We start from the raw sequence: 23,572 nt of genomic DNA, 5'->3' as shown, positions 1-23,572 counted from the left end.
CATACCAAGTTTCTGGAAGAAACATAGGAGAATATGTTTATGACCTTAGCGTAAGTAAAGATTTTTAAACAGGACATAGAATATACTAACTGTGAAGGGAAAGAGAGGACTTTCACTTCATTAAAATGAGGAACACTTTTTTTTAAATAAATTTATTTTTTATTGGTGTACAATTTGCCAGCATATAGAACAACACCCAGTGCTCATCCCATCAAGTGCTCCCCTCAGTGCCCGTCACCCAGTAACCCCCACCCCCGCCCACCTCCCCTTCTACCACCCCTAGTTCGTTTCCCAGAGTTAAGAGTCTCTCATGTTCTGTCTCCCTCCCTGATATTTCCCACTCATTTTTTCTCCTTTTCCCTTTATTCCCTTTCACTACTTTTTACATTCCCCAAATGAATGAGACCATATAATGTTTGTCCTTCCCCGATTGACCTACTTCACTCAGCATAATACCCTCCAGTTCCATCCACGTCAAAGCAAATGGTGGGTATTTGTAGTTTCTAATGGCTGAGGAATATTCCATTGTATACATAAACCACATCTTCTTTATCCATTCATCTCTCGATGGACACCGAGGCTCCTTCCACAGTTTGGCTATTGTGGACATTGCTGCTATAAACATCGGGGTGCAGGTGTCCTGGCATTTCACTGCATCTGTATCTTTGGGGTAAATCCCCAACAGTGCAATTGCTGGGTCATAGGGCAGATCTATTTTTAACTCTTTGAGGAACCTCCACACAGTTTTCCAGAGTGGCTGTACCAGTTCACATTCCCACCAACAGCGCAGGAGGATCCCCCTTTCTCCACATCCTCCCCAACATTTGTTGTTTCCTGCCTTGTTAATTTTAGGAACACTTTTTGAACAAAAGCTGTCAATAAGATAGAGAAAAGAAAGCCATAAAGTTGTGGAAGCTATTTTTATTTTTTAAAGATTTAAATGGAATAATAAAAATATTTAAATTGAACTATGATTGGGACGCCTGGGTGGCTCAGTGGTTGAGCATCTGCCTTTGGCTCAGGGATCGGCTCAGGGTGTGATCCTGGTCTGGGGATCGAGTTCTGCATCGGGCTCCCTGTGAGGAGCCTGCTTCTCCCTCTGTCTATGTCTCTGCCTTTCTCTGTGTGTCTCTCATGAATAAATAAAAATTTTAAAAAATTGAACTATGGTTTACTTTTAGCAAATAGGAGACATCCAATTTGCATCAGTACTCACACTGAGCTTACTCTCCTGTTCTGTTTTTTATAACTCCTGATCAGTCTTGCTTTGATGTTCTAGTCTTTATAATTCTTCATACTACCCCTTATGTTCGTCCCTTACAGTGTAGATAGCATATATGATTAGTCACATTTTCCTTTTTTTTTTTTTTTTTTTTGATTAGTCACATTTTTCAACACGCACCAGTAAGATTCTATTAAGTTCAGTTTCCCTACAATCATTTCTCCTTTAGGTAATCTTTTGTAGTAGGAAATTCTCTATAAAATTTACACTGTAATGTTGATTTCTCTCTGAGCTGTTAATTAATACTCTATATATCCAACAAGCCCTAAGAAGTATACATAATAAAGCCATGATTAATATTATGATAGGATGCTTTTTAAAAATTAAAAGAATTTTGGTTTTAGGTCAATAGCCTTGAAAACATCATCTTAGGGATGTATAATTAAAGCAGATTCTCGATTAGCTATGCATAAGAATTCTCCATAATCAAATTGTTGATAAGTCTTAGTAGCTTGTTTTTCTAACTGCTCTACAATTTGAGAGCTATTCATCAGCTCTCCTCTTAGCTTAACCCAACTGATACCTAATGTGTCATCAACATGTGGAGCTGGCTGGGTGGTCTAAAGCTTTCTGTAGAAATTTTTCTTGTGTGGTCCAATATATTTCTTGTGAATATCCATTAATTATGCAAGTTATATTATTCTTACAAATTAAAGCACTGCCGATAGAAATAATCTCACTTTTCCAACTAATGCTTCCAATATGACACAATACTTATATTATTGCCTATTAAAGATTGATTATGAGGTGCTCATTGGAGAGTAATATAAAACTATTAAATTCAAAGGAAGTGAGCTCAGTTTGTTCCAAATCTTGGGAATAAATATATTCAGCATGCCATTTCAAACATCTGTCTCTATCAAGAGTAACATTTGAATTATAGATTATAGTTCCTGTCCTCCCTGTCCCTGTCTCCTCAAACGACAGGCACCCTCTAACACATTTGTTCCACCTTGGATTAGGAGAAAACTTATATCTTTTAGTCACACTAGTTACATTGGTTCAGTTTTCAGTAGTTTCAATTTGCAAATGCCAACTTTAAGCTTTCATATGTATGTTATGATCAACATTTTAAAAAAAAGATTTTATTTATTTACTCATGAGAGACACAGAGAGAGGCACAGACACAGGCAGAGGGAGAAGCAGGCCCCATGCAGGGAGCCTGACAGGACTCGATCCCAGGTCTCCAGGATCACATCCTGGACTAAAGGCGGCACTAAACCGCTGAGCCACCTGGGCTGCCCTATGATCAATGTTTTTACACCATCCTTTAATCTTTCCATAGACAGTTCCATGCCCAGTACTAGTTGCTCCCATAAGTGGGTACGATCCTGCTGTTCAGTGCTAGTAAGTATATCCTGTAATTGTTGAATATCTAGTTGTTCAGTTATACAGAGGATGGCTTGTGACAATTCTTTAGCTATATTTTGTTGCAACTGAATTTCATTTTAAGGTGTCCAATTCCAAATTCTCCCTTAATTTCATTCTCATTTTGCTCCTGCTGCGAATCCTATATTAGACTATGATTCCATCCTGTTTGCCTCTGAATTACATGTTTCCATAACTGCCCCAAGATGTTAAGTTGCTGATGAGTATTTCTGTACTACAAGAGTTTGAGATTCTGGTCCTGGTTCCAATTCTTCCTAACACAGTACTTGATGTCTATTTTAGTTTGATCTTGGTCCTTTTGGCCCCTCTGTAAATATCTTGGTCCTTTTGGCCCCTCTGTAAATATGTAAAGTCGATTGCACAAAAGTCAAATTGATTCATATTAGCAGCAGTAATACTAAGAAACACAGTTCATTTTCTCCTAGGGGCCTTAAATATGTGAACTGAAGATTGCCAGGTAATAAAGAGGATAAACTAATTTTTATGGGATGATATATTGTGGACTTTTTGAAGAAACCAATCACACCATTTAGTTCAGATATTCTTTTCCTAACCTTTGTATTCATCTTTAGTTTTGTTAAACCACATCTAGATGGCTATAAGAGAAAATGAGCCATTGGAGTCCTATGAAATATAATGTGAGTGTAATTATATTCAGCCTGACTAGTAAACAATTCTATCTAATGGGCACATTCAGTACCACAATAGGAGGTGATACTTGAGATTATATTATTTAACATTTGGGTGATATTTATTTCAGTCTGTCGGAATATTTGAAATTTCCCACCTCCTTTAAGTGCAAACCACCCAATCAGTGCATCTGAAGTGTTACAAATTAAGGGGTTTCTTGAGCCTTAATCCCATATTCAGGACAATTTTTAGTTGGTACAAAATTCCATGAGGTTGAGATACTTATTTTTAAGAGAAGGAGACATAAAACTATGAGCTGCATGGTTAGTACACAATAAAATGACTAGAATTATACTGGTCAGAATAACTAATAAGAAAGTAATGGCAGTCTGCCTCTCTTGCCATCAGTCCATTAGAGAATCTTTTTTCTTCATCTTGCATATTATTTTCAGTTACTGCCTGGAGAATATAACTTTGAAGTCCTTTTTACTTATTTAGTATATATATGTATTTTTAAAAAAGATTTTATTTATGTATTCATGAGAAACACACACACACACACACACACACACACACAGAGAGAGGGAGAGACTGAGGTAGAGACACAGGCAGAGGGAGAAGCAGGCTCCATGCAGGGAGCCGGATGTGGGACTCGATCCTAGGACTCTAGGATCAGGCCTTAAGCCAAAGGCAGGCGCTAAACCGCTGAGCCACCCAGGGATCCCCTATTTAGTATATTTTTTAAATTGGAGTTTGATTCGCCAACATATAGCATAACACCCAGTGCTCATGCCGTCAAGTGCCCCCTTCAGTGCCCGTCACACAGTCACCCCATCCCCCCACCCACCTCCCCTTCGACTCCCCTTTGTTCGTTTCCCAGAGTTAGGAGTCTCTCATGTTTTGTCACCTGCTCTGATATTTCCCACTCATTTTTTCTCCCTTCCCCTTTAATCCCTTTCACTATTTTTTATTTTCCCCAAATGAATGAAACCATATAATGATTGTCCTTGTCCGATTGACTTGCTTCACTCAGCATAATACCCTCCAGTTCTCCTTAATGGGGATTACCACCCACTCAGTCATAGATGCTGGTCTCACACGTAAAGCATGTATCCAGCTGTGCTGCTTTTTCACTTTGATAGTGGTGTGAGTTACCAACAACATCTGAGAAGGTCCTGTCCAATGTGACAACAATTCAACCAATCGTTAAGACACTTAGATGTAGAGTTTGTCCCCTAGTCTGTGGTGAGGACACACCTTCTCAGAGGGAGGCTTTCATCATCTGGCCACACGGTGGCGTAATGAGCCTAGGGAAACAAGCAAATCTTTTCTGTCCGATGTGCTTTTTCCATGGTATCAGGGTAACAGGTTAGTCTTAAATCCTATACTCACTGAACTTCCAAACATCAACTCAAAAGGAGAAATACCATACTTGCTAATGGAAGTTAACTTTAATTTTCATAGAACCAAGGCAAGGCTGTTGATCACCATAAACCTATGGTTTGATATGTTAGCCAAATAATTCTTTTTTTTCAATAAAGATTTTATTTTTTTATTTATTTGAGAGAGAGAGAGAGAGAGAGAACAAGTAGGGGGAGAGAGAAGAGTAGGCTTCCCACTGAGTAGGGAGCCTGACATGGGCTCCTGAGATTATGACCCAAGCCAAAGGTGGACACTTAACCACCAAAGTTCATTCATTCTATTTCTCTGGAGAAGTAGGGATGATAAGGAGTGTGATAAGTTATTCGTATTTGTAAGGTCTTATAGAGCTCCTGATTTACCACAGAAATAGGAGGACTTCATCTTTTGGATTCTAGATGTTCAGGAAGTTGAAACACTGGGATGATATAATTCAGTAAGACTTTGCTCATCATTTGAGCATCTACTTTAGCCAATGGCAACACTTCTGGACATCCAGAAACCATACATACTATTACTAAACAGAATTTCTTACCTTCTGATGGTAGAAGCTCTCAATACTCATTTGTCCCCAGGTCCTAGGTAGCGTGGACCTCAGTGTGTTTCCTTGATGTAACTTAGCTGTTCCCTGTAAAGAAATGTTCTGACAAACAGCACATGTTTGTATCATTTACTGATTTGGTCTTTACACAGGAGTGGTATAATTCCAAGACTTTCAGAGTGTATTCATTTTCTTTGAATGACATTGCTGATGATGGCATGAGAAGCCATGTGTGCATACAGTTGGGGTACAGGAATAATACCCTGGGGTAACCCCCATATTCCTCTGGTGCTTTTCTTAGCTCTCCTTGATTTCCATTTTTCAATTTGGGGGGAGTTGCATATTTCTGAAACTGTGCATAGGAGTCCCTAGATAGAAGAAATAGGGCTTCAATTTCCCCAATCCAAACCTTAGTAGACATTTTTGTGTAAATTCATTTCCTTCAGATAGCTCATCTCATCTGGTATGAGTTCTACAATGAATTACATAAATCTGTTTGGGAGATTTCAATGACTCTAATAAATTAGCAATTCATTTCCATGTGATATTTTAGTTCTCACTGATGTCAGAAAGCTCTATTTTTTCAGATAGTATGCAGGCCTCACACACATATTTACTGTCAGTAGAGATATTTTAAGAATGGGGGCTAATTTAAAGCGCATGTACCAGCTATGAGTAGTGCTGTTTGGCTGATTTTATGTTTGTAACAACATATCCTCTAAATCTTGTGAGGTCTGACTATAGCATAATACATTTTTATATTTCCCTGTGTGTCTATCATACAGGATCCATTAGAGAACCATATTAAATCAGCATTGGGAATAGAAATATTAGCAATAGCAGCCTGAGAATGAGTATCTTCTCTTTTTTTTTTTTTTTTAAAAGATTTTATTTATTTATTCATGAGAGACACAGAGAGAGAGGCAGAGACATAGGCAGGGGGAGAAGCAGGCTCCCTGGAGGGACCCCATTTGGGACTTGATCCCAAGACTCCAGGATCCAAAAAGAAGACATTCAACCACTGAGCCACCCAAGTACCCCTGAGTATCTTCTCTTAACTGTGAGGCAGTCATGTTCACTACTCATTTGGATCTGACAATTGAACAGCTGGGTTAAAAAAGTTCCACTTGACTAGAAAGATTAAAGATTGAAAAAATGGAGAGCTAGTGTTTAATGGGTACCCAGTTGGGGTTCCATCCCCTGGCTGCCATCATTCTACTTCCTGTCTCTGTGAGTTTGACTACTCTAATATTTAAGTGGGAGCATACAATACTTGTCCTCTTGTGACTGGCTTGATTCATTTACCATAATATCTTCAAGATTCACCTATGTTGCAGCATGTGTCAGAATTTCTATCCTTTTTAAAGGCTGAATAATATTCCATTTATGTATACATAACATTTTATTAATCCCACCTTTTGGATGTTGAAAATAATGCTGCTATGAACATGAGTGTACCGATATCTGTTTGGATCCCTGCTTTAGTTTTTTAAAAATATATACCCAGAAAAGGAATTGCTGGATCATATGTTAATGCTATGCTTAATTTTTTGAAGGGTCACCATAGTGTTTTCCATAAGGCTGTACCATTTTACATTCCCATTCAGCAGTGTACAGAGTTCCAATTTCATCATTGCCAATATTTGTTTTCATTTTTAAAAAAATAAGACCATCCCAATGGGTGTAGAGTATCTTATTGTGGTTTTGATTTTATATTTCCCTAATTATATGTGATTTTGAGCATCTTTTCATGTGCTCTTGGCCATTTGTAAATCTTCCTCGGAAAAATGTCTATTCGAGTTCTTTGCCCATGTTTAAACTAGAAATCTGTTGAATTGGGAGTAGTTCTGTATATAATCTAGGTATTACTACTTCATGCCTTTTTAATATCCGTATTAGATATATGATTTACAAATATTTCCCCCCATTTCATGGTGTGCCCTTTCAATCTTTTAATAGTGTGATTTGATGCACAAAAGTTTTACATTTTGATCAAGTTCAACATACCTAGTTTTCTATTGTTAACTGTGCTTTTGCTATAATTTCCAAAAAATCATCACCCAATCTAATGTCATAAGGCTTTCTCCCTATATTTTCTTCTAAGAGTTTTGTCGTTTTAGTCTTATACTTAGGTGTTTCATCAATTTTGAGTTAATTTTTGTATATAATATAGGGTGGTGTTCCAACTTAGTTGTTTTTTATTTTTTATTTTTTTTGCATGTGAATACCCGATTTCCCCAACATTATTTACTGAAAAGACTATTCTTTCCCCCATTGAATGGTCTTGACACCTTTGTCAAATTTACCTGAGCATATATGTGAGGGCTATATTTCTGGGCTCTCCAATCTATTCAACTGGTCCATATGTCTGTCTTTATATTAGCAACACACTATTTTGTAGCACTGTAGCTTTGTAGCAAGTTCTAAAATCGCAAAGTATAAGGCTTCCAACTTTCTTTTTTTGAGATTATTTTGGCCATTTCAGGGCTTCTTAAGATTCCATATGAAATTTAGAACAAATTTTTCTATTTTTGAAAAAAAAATTCTGGGATTTTGATAAAGTTCCATTGAATCTGTAGATTGCTTTGGGTAGTATTGACATCTTAAAAATATTAAGTCCATGGACATGGGTGTCTTTGCATTTATTTGTATCTTCTTTACTTCTTTAGACATGGTTTCTTTCCCTGTTTGGACTTATTGAAAGTAGGTTAATTTAAAGTCTTTGTCCAGACAATTCAATGTATGGGCTTCCTCTAGAATGCTTCCTATTGATTGTTTTTCCCTGTGTATGAGTCATACTTCCTTGTTTCTTTGTATGAGTGAATGTGTCAGAGTTTTTCAAAGCCTGTATGAACAATTCATTTCCTAGCCTTTCCTCTCAAGCTGTTTGATTAATCTGTTCCCCCCGCCCAACCATTATTTATCTCCTCAGGCAGCTCTGACTAAAATATATGCCTGTTATTTTTTTTTAACAAATTCTCCCTAATAGAGTCTTTAGCAGTTAGTTCTGAGTCAAGTGAAATAAAGTCAAGTCTTTCAAGCCCATTTTGCAGGGAGCCACCAGATAGATCAAATGATGGTACTTCTTTGTTAGTGGTGTCTGTTCTGTTCTTTCCAGAACTGAGGATGTAGCCGATTACTTTCAAGGCTACCACTGAGTTTAGGAGTGGGAGGTGATACTGGGTCTAGTAAAATGATAGAAAGCTCACTGTTTTACTGTGCCAGCCTTTTTTCTTAAATAAGTGCTCTCAGGCAGTTACACATCATTGATCAATTTCCAGAGTTCTAACCAAGTTGATTCTGACCATTTTGCCAGTATTCTCACTGCTTTTATGGAGAGGTAAAATTTTGGCATTCTCAACTCCATCATTTTTTACTAATGTCACTCTAGATCTTCTACATTTATGGTAATTATTGATATATTAGGGCTTAAGTGTTCCAATTTTTATTATTTTTTTGGTTTATTCCCACTCTTTTTCTTTTCTAAACTTCCTGTGTATTACTTCAACAATGTTTTGGATTGATCTAGTTTTGCTTATAGTGGGCTTTTAAAAATATATTGCTTTATACAGTTTTCTTAGTGATTGAAATATACATATGTAACTGATCACAATCTTCTGGCATGAACATTATGCCACTTCAAGTGCAGTGCAGTAATCTTACTTCCTTTTGGGTTTCTTTAGTCTCCTCACTTTAACAATATAATAATCTAGGGTCACCTTGGTGGCTTAGTCCATTGAGTATCCAACTCTTGGTTTTGGCTCAGATCATGATTTCAGGGTTCTAGGATCAAACCCTGGATCAGGCTCTGTGCTCAGCGGGGAGTCTGCTTGAGAATTTCTCTCTCCTTTCCCTCTTCACCTCCCCCCACCCTGCGCTCTTCTCTCTTTCTCTCTCTCAAAAATAAATAAATAAATCTTTCAAAAAATCATAATAGCCTATTTTTTTACATACAGTGAGCACTATGTCATATGGCACCAAAATTTTTGTTTTAACTATGAAATATGATAATGAGAATTAGAATTGTCTGTTACATTTAACTCTTTTGCCCATTTTAATGTTCTTTTTTCCTTTCTAAATTTGCAAGCCTTCTTCTCTTATCATTTCCCTTCCTTGTTATTGAGTTATATAAATTGCTTACATATTTTGGATATTAACCCCTTATCAGATATCTAGTTTGCAATATTTTCTCCCATTGTAAGTTGCCTCTTAATTTCTGCTCCGCCTTTATTTATTTATTTATTTATTTTTTCTTTAATTTATTTATTTATGATAGAGAGAGAGAGAGAGGGGCAGAGACACAGGCAGAAGGAGAAGCAGGCTCCATGCACCGGGAGCCCGACGTGGGATTCGATCCCAGGTCTCCAGGATCGCGCCCTGGGCCAAAGGCAGGCGCTAAACCACTGCGCCACCCAGGGATCCCTCTGCTCCGCCTTTAATTCAGTAACTGGAATGGTTAGTCTTTCCCTATTTTTTCAAGTGTTACAGTTGCTTATACCGGGAAGGCTAGTACAATTCCTTTTACCCTTGGAAGGGCTAGTTCAGTTCCATTTGCCTTGTTTCGGCAATATGTGGCAAACTTATGTTAGACTTTTGACTTTTCATTCATTTCTAGACTTCCATTCAAAAGACTGGAGCCCACCCATCCACCTTCCTTATGATTCGTTGGAATAAAAAGTCAATGTAGTTTCCTCTAAATAATCCTTTCATTCTTATTTCTCAAGAGATGAGCACTGAATTCCTCAAACTAAATTTATTGTCTCGAACAGTGAATTACTCTCTGACTTTTAGCATTTGATTATGTTTTTGTCTTATGTCTCATTTCTGTACTTCCACTCACAGGAAGAATGGAAAACCGCAAAGACATATACTGTCAGACAGATATCATTTCTAATCTATGCTCTATGTTTTATCAGATGGGTGGCTTAGGAATGTTATATCACCTCTTCAAACATTCTCATCCTCATCCATGAGGTGGAAAATATTATTATCTAAACTCACAGTATTGTCATAACTGTTCAGATCTAGACCACAGTATTTAGTACAGAAACTGACACATGGTTGATTCATGGTAAATATTAACTGCCATTATCTTTGCCTCATGTCCTTTCCTCCCTTTCTCCATTTGTACTTCCCCTTCAGTTTATCTTCTCATCTTTTCTTTCATCATCATTGGTTTTCCCCAACTTACTCTCCTTCTTTCTTGTTAATCCATGATGCCTGGTATTGGATCAGATATGTAGTAAGTACTACTGACAGAGAGAGGATACTACTCTCAGGAGGATAAAGACAAATGTTTAAGGAAGGACTCCTTATTTCTTATAATTATGTATTAGTTTTCTTATTGTTTGCTTGTTTCATTTGCTCATTCAAATTTGTCTCATGCAAAATGCCAACTGCCTCTAATTTGCCTTTGTTTCCTTCTGGGAAGGAAGGCCCACCTTGACATGGGTGCCTCTGGCAAATCTCCCACACGTACACAGAGTGCCCGGCTGAGATATGTGATACATGTTATCCTTCTGCCTGGCTGACCCCAGGTATGTCTCATTCCTTTTAGTCCATTGAACACAACCCTAGCCCATTTAAAAAACTAATAAAGGCAGGGAATTGCCCTGCTGCAGTGATCTCTGTTCAGTTCTCTGCAGCACAGCCCTCCATTCTCTCAGGACATGTCAGTCATGAAGCCCTATTTAATGACAATCTCCTTCCTTCTGATCCTGGTTTGTAAGACTCAAGGTAACTCAGGCCTCTCTCAAAAGTTCTGGGGTCTTGTATTTGGTATTGTTATCTTGGTGACCTCTGAGATGACTCTCATTCACATATCACAGGCACTACTTAAAGCCTTTCTGGTATCAGAAAGGTTGTGAATGTTATTCTCATGGTCCCTCTCATGTCAAGACCTCCCCTGGTCTACTCTGCCAAAATAAATTTAAGAGGCTGTTGCTCCTGTTGGGACAGTGGAGTATTGAAGCATGAAGGATTTTAGGTGGTGCTGTCAGTGGGAGGGGAGCTTGATGCATTCATTAGGTGTGAGAGATTGGATCCAAGTTGGGGAGAATGAGTTGGGGGGATGGCATATGACCTTAGAGAGAGAGTAATATTAGAAAAATGAGTGGGCATGAGGAGGGGGTGAGTGATTCTGTTTATAGGATTGGGCCAGACTGATGTTCTGGTGTAGTCTGGAGAGGGAATGGTATTTTTGTTGAATGGAGCTGGAGGTGGAAGTGGGTAGAACTAAGGGTTAGGGTGAAGCTGGTGGATGGGCTATGTTTTGGATTGATGCTATGAATCGGGGATGAGTGGCTTGGCTAGTCATGTTTGTGTTAAATTTTATAACTGAGCCTTAGGTGGTTAGAAAACAGATAAAGCTGTGAGTTGGAGTTAGGTATTTGGTTTAAGTAGGTGTGTTATCAAGCCAGGTATATGTGGGGTTTATTTGGGTAGAGGTTGGCTTACTTAGCCTGAGTTTGAGGGTAATTACGCTTCAGAAAGACAGTCTCTCTCATTCATCATAGCAGAGCTCTATCTGTTGAAATGGGGGAGAATGAATGCTGTGTGAAATATATGTGGTATTATTTTCAAACTCTTAAAAAAAGTTTCTTGAGTGTGACTTTCAGGGGCACCAGAAAGCAATAAATATAACTGTAAGTAGTGAGGAAAGATGAAATCGGGAGGCTGGAATATCCTCAAGAGTCTCTCCTCAAACCTTGGCAAGTGCAGAGAGACATGGGAGTAGTTTCATCCCAGCCCAGAACCAAGGTTGTTTCTCCTTTCTTGGGATGAGGTTCAGTTATGTTTTCTCCTCCTTCCCTTTCTCCTCCTTCTCCTATTCCTCCTTCCCCTTCCCATCTTCTTCCTACTTCACTTTCTCCTACCCCTTATTTCTCACCCTGTTTCATCCTCTTTACTTGAGAGACAATTGTTCTCATGTTCATTAAAGTTCAATTCCCACATTGGAACGGTATGAGAAACCATAGGTAGTTTTGCAAATAACAGCAAGAAAGGAAGACAGCCTTCTATGCTTCAAAAGTTGTACATAGTGTTGCTTCCTTAATAACCATTTAATACTTTCTACCTGGCAGAATTAATGGGCAGGAACTGTTCGGAACAACCTTTTCTAGGATAATCAAAGTCATTTTTTTCCTTTCATCATCCCAAACATATACTTAGGAAATTCAATTGTTTGAATGATGACTCTCTCTTCTAAATCTATTTTCCTGGTGTTGAGGTGAGTGCTTTGCACAGAGTAGGTTTTAGTAAACATTTATTGAGTGAATGCATATATAAATAACTTACGCCTAAAAAATATGGGTAGGAAGAACCTCAGAAGTTAGGTGGGAGAGGATCATGTTTGGGATACACAGGTGGCAGAGAAATCATGTATTACATTACTTTTGGCTTTGGATAGGATTGTCAGAAAGAGATTGCTAGAACTCATACAGCAATTCAGCAGCGTGGCAGGATACAAAATCAATGCACAGAAATCAGCGGCATTTCTACACTAACAATGAGACTGAAGAAAGAGAAATTAAGGAGTCAATCCCATTTACAATTGCACCCAAAAGCATAAGATACCTAGGAATAAACCTAACCAAGAGGTAAAGGTTCTATACCCTAAAAACTACAGAACACTTCTGAAAGAAATTGAGGAAGACACAAAGAGATGGAAAAACATTTCATGCTCATGGATTGGAAGAATAAATATTGTGAAAATGTCTATGCTACCCAGTGCAATTTACACTTTCAATGCAATCCCTATCAAAATACCATGGAGTTTCTTTACAGAGTTGGAACAAATCATCTTAAGATTTGTATGGAATCAGAAAAGACCCTGAACAGCCAAGGGAATACTGAAAAAGAAAACCAATGCCGGGGCATCACAGTGCCAGATTTCAAGCTGTATTACAAAGCTGTGATCATCAAAACAGTGTGATCATCAAAACAGTTTTACTGGCACAAAAACAGACACATAGATCAATGGAACAGAATAGAGAACGCAGTAATGGACCCTCAACTCTATGGTCAACTAATATTCAACAAAGCAGAGAAGACTATCTACTGGAAAAAGGACAGTCTCTTCAATAAATGGTATTGGGAAAATTGGACAGCCATGTGCAGAAGAATGAAACCAGACCATCTCTTACACCATACACAAAGATAAAATCAAAATGGTTGAAATATCTAAATGTGAGACAAGAATCCATTAAAATACTAGAGGAGAACACAAGCAACACCCTTTTTGAACTTGGCCATAGTAACTTCTTGCAAGATACATCTATGAAGGCAAGGGAAACAAAAGCAAAAATGAATTATTAGGACTTACTCAAGAAAAAGCTTCTGCACAGCAAAAGAAATAGTCAACAAAACTAAAACACAACCTACAAAATGGGAGAAGATATTTGCAAATGACATATCAGATAAAGGACTAGTACCCAAGATCTCTAAAGAACTTATCAAACTCAACATCCAAGAAACAAAAAATCCAATCATGAAATGGGCAAAAGACATGAACAGAAATTTCTCCAAAGAAGACATACACAAGGCTGAGAAGCACATAAGAAAATGCTCTGCACCATTTGCCATCAGGGAAATACAAATCAAAACCACAATGAGATACCACCTCACACCAGTGAGAATGGGGAAAATTAACAAGGCAGGAAACAACAAATGTTGGAGAGGATGTGAAAAAAGGGAAACCCTCTTGCACTGTTGGTGGGAATGTGAACTGGTACAGCCACTCTGTAAAACTGTGTGGAGGTTCCTAAGAAGTTAAAAATAGAACTGCCCTACAGCCCAGCAATTGCACTACTGGGGATTTACCCCAAAGAAACAGATGGAGTGAAACATGGGGACACCTGTACCCCAATGTTCATAGTAGCAATGTCCACAAAAGCCAAACTGTGGAACGAGCCATGATGTCCTTGGACAAATGAATGGATAAAAAAGATGTGATCTATCTATCTATCTATCTATCTATCTATCTACACAATGGAATATTACTCAGCTATCAGAAAAGACAAATACCCACTATTTGCTTCAACATGGATGGAACTGGAGGGCACTATGCTCAGTGAAATAAGTCAATCAGAGAAGGACAATCATCATGTGGTTTCACTCATACGTGGAATATAAGAAATAGTGAAAGGGATTATAAGGGAAAGGAGGGGAACTGAGTGGGAAAAATTAGAGAGGGAGACAAAGCATAAGAGACTCCTAACTCTGGGAAACAAACAAAGGGTTGCAGAAGGGGAGGTGAGCGGAGTGGTGGGGTAACTGGGTGACAGGCACTGAGGAGGGCACTTGATGGGATGAGTACTGGGTGTTATACTGTATGTTGGCAAGTTGGATTTAAATTTTAAAAAAGTAGGGACACCTGGGTGGCTCAGCCATTGAGCATCTGCCTTTGGCTCAGGGTGTGATCCCAGGGTCCTGGGATTGAGTCCCGCATTGGGCTCCCTGTGGGGAGTCTGCTTCTCCCTCTGCTTGTGTCTCTGCCTCTCTCTCTCTCTCTCTCTCTCTGTGTGTGTGTGTGTGTGTCTCATGAATGAATGAATGAATGAATGAATGAATAAATAAATAAATCTTAAAAAAAATTTTTTAAATGTAAAAAAAATCAATAAAGCAAAAAAAGAGGAATTGTCAGAAAGAGTCTAGAGCATATGTTTTGCTTTGGATTTATGACATTTTAATTTGCTCTTAATGCAAGTCCAAAGTGGGAAATGCTCTGGGCAATGTCTAGAGGTCAATGTGAGAAGGTCAGGCAGGGTTTGACTCTCACTTTAGGCAGGAACCCATACATATTTTCTGGGACACCTGTGCAAAGCACCCTGGCTCTGGCTTCTTCTCAGACCTATCAAATCAGAATCTCTAGAGACTTGATGTGATTATACCTAACAACTCTCCAGGTTATTGTAAAGTATTACACATTAACCTCCTTCTTCACAAACACAGCTGAGATTTTCTGATCTGGTGCAACCTCTCTCATCTCATTTCTCACATTGGGAGACTGGGTAGGAGCACAGAGGGTGCTGATATTTAAAAGCAGGTCTCAAAATATGAAAAGAGCCCAAATGTCCATCGACAGATGAATGGATAAAGAAGATGTGGTATATACATACAATGGGCTACTACTCAGCCATCAAAAAGAATGAAAATGTTGCCATTTGCAACAACATGAATGGAACTAGAGGATATTATGCTAAGCAAAATAAGTCAATCAGAGAAAGACAAATACTAGATGGTTTCACTCATGTGAAATTTAAGAAACAAAAACAGATGAACATAAGGGAGGGTAAGGAAAAATAAGATGAGGGAGGCCAACCACAAGAGACTTAATTCTAGGAAACAAACTGAGAGTTGCTGGAGGGGAGGTGGGTAGGGTAATTGGGTGATAGGCATTAAGTATGGCACTTGAAGTAATGAGCATCGGGTGTTATATGCAACTGATGAATCACTAAATTCTACCCCTGAAATGAATAATATACTGTACTTTAAATTGAATTTATTTATTTATTTGTTTGTTTGTTTTTAAAAAGATTTCATTTATTTATTCATGAGAAACACACAGAAAGAGAGAGAGACAGAGACACAGGCAGAGGGAGAAGCAGGCTCCATGCGGGGAGTCCGATGTGGGACTTGATCCCAGGTCTCTAGGATCACACCCTGGGCTGAAGGCGGCACTAAACTGCTGAGCCACGGGGGCTGCCCTGTTAAACCGAATTTAAATAAAAATTTTTTAAAAAGAATTTAAAACAAACAAACAAACAAACAAACAAATAAATCTGGTCTCTGACTTCAATTTGGAGACAGAGGGATGATCAAAGGAGGTCTTAACATGATGTGGGGGTTAATTTGTAGTGATCCAGAGCAATATAGGGTTAGAACAGATGCAGGATTGAGAAACTAGAAATATCTAGGACAAAACCTTTGTTTTTTTTTTTAATTTTTTATTTATTTATGATAGTCACACAGAGAGAGAGAGAGAGAGAGAGAGAGAAGCAGAGACATAGGCAGAGGGAGAAGCAGGCTCCATGCACTGGGAGCCTGATGTGGGATTCGATCCCGGGTCTCCAGGATCGTGCCCTGGGCCAAAGGCAGGCGCCAAACCGCTGCACCACCCAGGGATCCCAAGGACAAAACCTTTGTATGTTTATTTAGCCACAGTAAGCAGAATCCTCCTGGGCCTGCCTTGGCCTGCTTTCCATGTGGAAAGAGTGATGGAAAAATCAACTTGCCTGATTCTCATTCCTGGTATCTATGTTCCTATTCATCCTCTGGTGACTACAAAGAGGAGACCTTGGGTACCCTGGCTTCCATCCACTGTATTTGGAAGAAAATGAAAGTCCACCAATTCAAATGTTAGCCAGAAGAGTGTGGGTATCCCTCTAGCAAGGCCTCCTGTAGACCTGCTCCTTTTTAAAATAGGATGGTGCCAAAAGAGGGAGAGGTTCCATGATGAGGGTGCCATGATGCTGATGAAACGCAGCAGTACCATGATGTTGGAATATGGGTGAAGGGGTACCATTTTTTACCTTCTTGCTCTGGTTAGCCAGCAGCCTGGGTGATGTAGCAGCAATTGAGTGCCTTCTCTGGGCTGGAGTACCCATTTCTGGGGCAGTTCACATATACACCAGCACCCAAATGCTGTGGGATGTCTATCACTAAGGCATTTTCTTTTCTATTTGGTTTCCCCTCACATTCTCTGACTTCATCTAAACTTGGGACATTTTACTTTATTTTGTCAAAAAATTATCAAGTTGTCCTTTCTTTCCATGCAGGAAATAATGTCAGATTCGCTTGTCCAATTTTTATTAATGTGCCTGGGCATTGGAGACCTCTTCATGCTTAGCACTGAGTACAAGGCCTGTTACAGAATGACTGCTAATGAATGGGTGTGAAAAGAGGGGACGGGGGGATGGTTGAAGGTCCTGGAGTGCTCAGCTATGGATTTTGGACTCTATTGATAGCTGAAGAAGTCCTTATGCCTGAAGACATCATGCAGGAGGATGTCACTCCATCCTAGAAATCCTATAGAGAGTGGCAAGGAAAGCACATGGGCTTAATATCATATAGAGAAGAAACTGAATCCTATGTTGGTCAAGTACAAGCTATGGAAATGTGGACAGGATAAGGAGCCTCAGTGTCTTCATCTAAAGAATGGGGGGAGAACAGTAGGCTTTTATAGAGGTTCAATGAGGTATCATTTGTAAAATGCCTGACATATAGCTGATGTTGGACATACAACAGTGATTGTTAGTATTATTTTCTTTCTAATGGCTCCTTTGTCTTTGAAAGTTCCAATAGGGAACTAATACCATTGATGATTAATATTTCTAAAAGGCTGACAAGTGTCAGGAAATTTGCCACCAGGGTATTTTCAGCTAAAGAACCTATATACACATCACATATCTGGATGACTGATATATAACTATCAATACTCCCACATGGGCTGTAGCCATTTGTGGAAAGTATGTGGTAGAGATTCGTACAGTGAGTACATTTGTATATCCTCAATTTATGTGCATATGGACATGTGCATATGTGCCTGTATGAGCATGCCAGTGTGCTGCATAGGTACATATAGTATCTGTTTCTGTGGGGCCAATGTAAAAATATGAGTGGTATGTGTTTGCTCAAATGTTTCAAAGGCATATTAGGGGCTCAAATATGTGTGTCCTGCCTTAGAGCGGAGCCTGGCTGTCTCTGATAGAGCTCGTGTGAGGACCACACATCTGTATGGGCACTTGAAAACATGTCAAATATGTGCTCACAGGGGCCACCCTTGAGAAGCCCTGGACCCTCAGGAAAAAACTTTCTTATCGACAACACTGCCTAATATTTCATTACTTCTTATTATGCACCAGATACTCTTCTGAGCATCCTATATATGCTAATCGAACCATCACAAATGGTAAGAAGCAGGCTCTATTATGATTCCCACTGTGAAAATGATGCAGTGGTGGGCCAGAGAATGGAAGTAACTGGCTTAAGGATGAGGAGCTATGATGATGGAGCCCAGATTTGAACTGAGGTGGTTTTGACTCCAGATCCTGCTAATCTTCTCAGGGCTTGTTCTCTTTAAATCATGCTTCCCCACTCCTATTATGACTGCTACAAGGAAACTAAATATGGCTATGTTTTCCTCAGGTGACCTGTTCAGATCCCAGTATGGCAAGAGCCAAGAGCCTTGGATTCCATGCCAGCTTGACCATGGCATGTGCAGAAACACCTGCAGAAAAAATGAAATTCAATACTTAACCTGCCCTAACAATCAAAAGTGCTGCCTGAAACTTTCTGTGAAAATAGCTCGTTCTAACAATATGAAGGATTATGACCCCAATTCCAACTTGTCAGTTACAAACACTTCAATCTACTCAAGAATTTAAATACCACCAACCTTACCTCCTCCTGAGTGATTCTTCCCTCATTCTGGAACACTTTACCTTCTCCATAAAAATGCATTTCTTCTCATGTGCGTGTTTTTTTATCTTTGAGCAGTCATCATCGGACAGGGGAAGGTTACGCTGGAGCTGGGGAGCAACAGAGTATAGGAAAGGACCTTGCTAAGAAAGCAAACAGGATGCTAAAATAGCTCTATAAGTATTGAAGGTGCCAAGGATGGGAAGAGATCACATTTCTGCTCTGCTTTGGTACCACCAAGAGTGTTGTGATTCATTTTGGAGGTTGCAGAAGGATAGGTGACAACTGGATTGAGTCTGGATGATCTAGTAAATATGTATGGGAGATTCCCGAGTCCTATGAGTAAGCATTATAGGATCAGGACAAGGACAAGAGGGTTGCCTCTAAAATCTAGAGAAACATCCTTGTCTATTGGCATGATATGGTGTCCTCGGTAAAAGCCAGAACCATACAGATGGGTGAATATAGAATTGAGTGTAGGAATCTGTTGGACAAATTAGGGCACCATTTTCTAAGAGGTAGAGCTGTTGGAACGTGAACTAAACAGGCTTGTCCCTGAGGATTCTCCCGGTTTTGAGTCTGGAGGACCATTTCTGGGTGTGAGAAAGAAATGGTTGTGGTTATGGTGTTAAAGGGGGATTTGGAACAGAAACTGGACACTGTAGTTGATAATCTTTAAGATTCTTTCATTCCTGAGAATTTAGGGATATTGTTTTTCCACTCCAAACTTAGTCACAACTAATAGTTGACATGCTATGGAATTTTCATTGTATTACGTATACTCCACTTCCATGGCTATTGTTTCAGCTCCCCCTCTTTGGATCCAAACATCTAGAACCAGTGTTCCCAGCTAAGTCCTCTAAGTTCCAGATTCCTAATCTCACTGCAACTAAGAGAAATCTGAATTTTGAGCACATTACTTCACTGAAATGGCCCTCCTTTTGCTCACCAATGCTTTCTTTGTTGAAAAGCTTGACCATTCTTTGGGTTTTGTCATTTACCACTTTGCCTCTAGCCACCATTTCAACATTGTTTTCCTTTCTTGAAGTTTTTGTCATGTTTGCCTTCGTTTCTCTCTTGAGTGTCCCCCTTAGTCATTTTTGGGGGTTTCTTCTGCTGCCATCTGCCGTATAATATTTTTTGTCATCTTCCCTATTTTTTCTCTCTTTTCCACCATAGACATTTTACCTGCTTTTCCCATTATCAGACAAATGTCAATTTCAGCCCAAACCAATGTATCAAAGGCCATGCACTCACTAAATGACCACTTTATAGAGTTGGATTGTAATTTTTACGGGACTTAGAAGTCTGGTGAGAAAATTTAATGATGTTTATATCTTTGAGATTCACTGACACTCAGACATATTTGTCAGATAGTGGATAGAGGTTTGGCAGAAGCCAGGTTTCAAGAAGGCACATGGAAATTTTCTGTCCTAAGTAGCATGATTAGACACAATTTTTAATATTTGGTCCCAGGTTCAGCACAGTTGAAATGTAATACTTCAGACTTTCTTCTTTAGCAGTTTTTGTAGAGGGAAAATGATTGTGGAATTCTAGACTTAAAGCACAGATTCCCATTTCCTTGGTTTTTGCATGTCTTAGAGAAAGAAGCATAAATGTGGAGTCAAAAGGTTGTCCCCTGTTCCCATCACTGCTCAGAAGCTATATGATCTTGGGCAAGTTGCATTTACATGTTCAACCCAGACAATATCTCTGAGGCCCAGACTCACATACTGATTTGTGTATTTGCTAGGTTCTCTTGGGTTACTCAGCCATCTCAGGTTCAAGTGACTTAAACTGAATTCCAACTCTATTTGCCTGGCTTTTCCCTGTCTTTCCTTTTGAGTAATCAACACCTACAATCCATCCTATTGCTCAATTCAGAAACTTGGGTTCATTCTGAATCCCCCGATTAATGTCAGTTCATGTCCAAACCATTAAGATGTGCTTTTAGTTACAACTCGATTGATCTCCATTTAATGATGAAATCAGCCTTTGCATAGCCAAAAAGAGAGGGCTCACTATTCGTAAAGTGAAAAACCGCAACTAATTAGGAAACCCTTAATGTCTCTTTTCCTTGAATGGACATTTTTACTCTTTTAGGAATCTTCAATTCCATTCACCTTTTCTTTTCTCAACAAGTAATGTGATTTCCTTTGTTCAAACGTGTATTTGTCTGCATTTTGATTGCTAATAGTACTCTTATCAGATACTGTCTTTGATGTTTGCTATTTTGAAAGGTTCACATCATTCTCCCCAGAAGATCACCAGTTTCTCGCAGCGTTCCTTCTCCAGTTTCACTTTCTCCACAGCTCAACAACACAAATCTTACAGGGACTTTTAGGTACGTTAAGTTACAAAAGAAACCCTGTAATTTTGATGTGTTAATAAGCATGGGGGTGGTGTGATTCCCGGCCCCTGCCTGGTGGGCATTCTACTTCTTCCTTCCTGAGAAACAATTCTAATAAATGACAGGCTTTTATTTTAAACTTTTGAGTCTGGTCATTCTTGTGCAACAAGTTGGCATAGTTTGTAAGATCCAAGGAAGGGTGGAGGTGGAGTGCAGGATGTGGACTGAATTCACACACAGTCTTAACTTTCCAACCCTCCTCTGTATCTCCATTCCACGGCTCCACGCCTGAGCTCAGAAAAGCTTTGTATTTCAGGTAGGGACTATTAACTGAGTTCATCCGTGTATTTTGCCTGTCTGTTAACACTCACTGCCTATACCCCAGAAAACTCAGGCCTACTGTTTTTTAGGTAAGACTCTACTCTGTGCGGTTATTAGTCAAATGGTCAAAAAGAATGCCTGATCTCTGTTTAGCTTATTTTAAATGACAATGTCACTTAGTATACTGTGGAATTGGTGGCCAGAGATGATCTCAAACTAGTATTATTTTCCTGCTTTATTCTTAGGGCAGGATGTTCCAAAATATCTAAGAGAGATCACTCAGGGCGTGATCCCAGTGTTCTAAGATTGAGTCTCACATCGGCTTTCTGCATGGAGCCTGCTTCTCCCTTTGCCTATGTCTCTGCCTCTCTCTCTCTGTGTCTCTCATGAATAAATAAATAAAATCTTAAAAAAAAAAAAACTTTTTCAGCAGATTTACTCCATTTTATGGAAATTAATTCTCCTGCTGTCCAAAATATAACAGATTTTAAAAGAGAACTTCTAGTCAGAGTATGTTTAGGATTACAAAGGGCAAAAGGGTAGATGAAATGACTGTTATGTAAACAATAAAAATGAATCTAGAAGGAGGCACTGAGTACATGTTAACATTAAAGTCATATAATGAACAACTCTGTGCTAACATGTAAGGTAATCTATATCTTAGAGATCAAAGAATTTATTCCTTTCAAAGACAAAACAAAACACCATTACCAAGCAAAGCATTTTGGAGTATTACATATGCATTGTAAGTCTTTTGAAAAAAAGCTATGTTCAGAAAGGCATCACTCTATCAAAAATTGTTAAGAAAAATGATCCAAAATTAGGAAATAAGTGTAAGAGATTACTGGATGTCTTTTCAGAGGACTGCTAGACATGATCTAATAGATCCTCCTGGGATTTTAAGTCTAATAAGGGTGTGTACAATTAAATAATTTTCTAGAAACAAAGTCTATTTAGAAATTGTGTGTGGATAGAGGTTATCCATAGAAAACTGATATAATTGCAAAAATTCTTTTTTAAGAGTCATACAAACTATTCCCATGCATAACAATGCAAAGATACAGATGCAGTTGATGCATCTGGATGCCCTTGTTTTCTGTGTGGTGGGAAAGAGCCTTGAACATTATAGTTTATTGCCCTTCAGGATCCTAAACAGGTTTACATCTATTTGCAAATTTACTTCAGAGTTCATTTGGCTTATTATAATTCATCACTGTTTCCCTTAACCAGTCTTAACATCTTACTGGTTTCTTCATTCTTTATGAGTTGAACAAAATCATTGAAATTTTTTCATTTTATATCTACATGTAACATGTTTTTAACTTTAAGAACTTGATACTATGCTTTATGTTTCATCACAATAAAGACATGTATAATGAAAATATGAAATGTGTGGAATTTGTATTTGTGGTTTGATAATCTTTTGCAAGAAAAGCTGAGTAATACTGACTGTCTTAGTATGAAACAAAATTATATAAATTAAACTGTTTTTAGACTTATTATCATTTTTTCTAGTAAGTTATAAAAGCATCTGGACAATTTTAATTTTGGCCTAATACAACCAAGGTATAGATCAATAACTGACAATATGGTTGGGCCTCAGATCAGGATCTCCTCACTGGATAGGACCACTCTGTTGTCAATTTGTCAGTCTTTTATTTATTTAAAATGTCAGTAGCATTTTCTGTGTTTTTCTAAAAGGATCTTTATTATAAACAAGGCCAGAAAGATATTAATCTATATTTCCTGAATATTTTAGTTTGTTTTGTTGTCATTTTTTATAATTATTATTTTTAAGTAGGCTGCATGTCTAGCATGGAGTCCAATGTGGGGCTTGAACACATGACCTTGAGATCAAGGCCTGAGCTGAGATCAAGAGTTGGATGTTTAACCAACCAAACCACCCAAGTACCCCTTAGTTTGTTTTTTTTATCTTTGAAGCTCCAACTATTCCCAGAGGATCTGGAATGTAATTGGTATTCAGTATGTATTTGTGGATAAGTGAAAGAAATTAACAATTTTCAGCCTTGCTTTCTTTGCTTATAAAGTTTTTAAAATTTGCTTTTTATATTAAATTTTAATATGGAGTAGATTTCTTTTATGTTTATGAGAGGCAGGGAAATAATTGCACTTTCCTGATAAGTACCCAAATTTATAGCTGTACTAATTGGCTAGTCTCTTTTCTCCACTGATTTTCTATTAATGTTCATTGTATATCAAA

General features: G+C 38.5%; 1 protein-coding gene and 1 pseudogene across 1 annotated transcript; one reads left to right on the top strand and one right to left on the bottom strand.

The window, feature by feature from the left end:
- Nucleotides 1-23,572, bottom strand: part of LOC100687382 — a 40,826-nt pseudogene that overhangs the window by 3,712 nt on the left and 13,542 nt on the right.
- On the top strand, nucleotides 10,931-18,646 carry DEFB116 (defensin beta 116). The gene is made up of 2 exons (NM_001284468.1): nucleotides 10,931-10,997; nucleotides 18,408-18,646. Exons 1-2 carry the CDS (start codon nucleotides 10,931-10,933, stop codon nucleotides 18,644-18,646), a joined length of 306 nt encoding a protein of 101 aa, NP_001271397.1.

The sequence above is a fragment of the Canis lupus genome, chromosome 24, assembly GCF_011100685.1.
Source record: "Canis lupus familiaris isolate Mischka breed German Shepherd chromosome 24, alternate assembly UU_Cfam_GSD_1.0, whole genome shotgun sequence".
In the NCBI taxonomy this organism is placed as follows: domain Eukaryota; kingdom Metazoa; phylum Chordata; class Mammalia; order Carnivora; family Canidae; genus Canis; species Canis lupus.
The sequence above is the reverse complement of the archived record's forward strand: the minus strand, read 5'-3'. Positions and strand labels throughout refer to the sequence as shown.

Coding starts and splice junctions, on each gene's coding strand:
- DEFB116 (NM_001284468.1), top strand. CDS start 10,931: ATGTCAGTCATGAAGCCCTATTTAATGACAATCTCCTTCCTTCTGATC. Junction 10,998..18,407: donor CCTGGTTTGTAAGACTCAAG/GTAACTCAGGCC, acceptor TGTTTTCCTCAG/GTGACCTGTTCAGATCCCAG.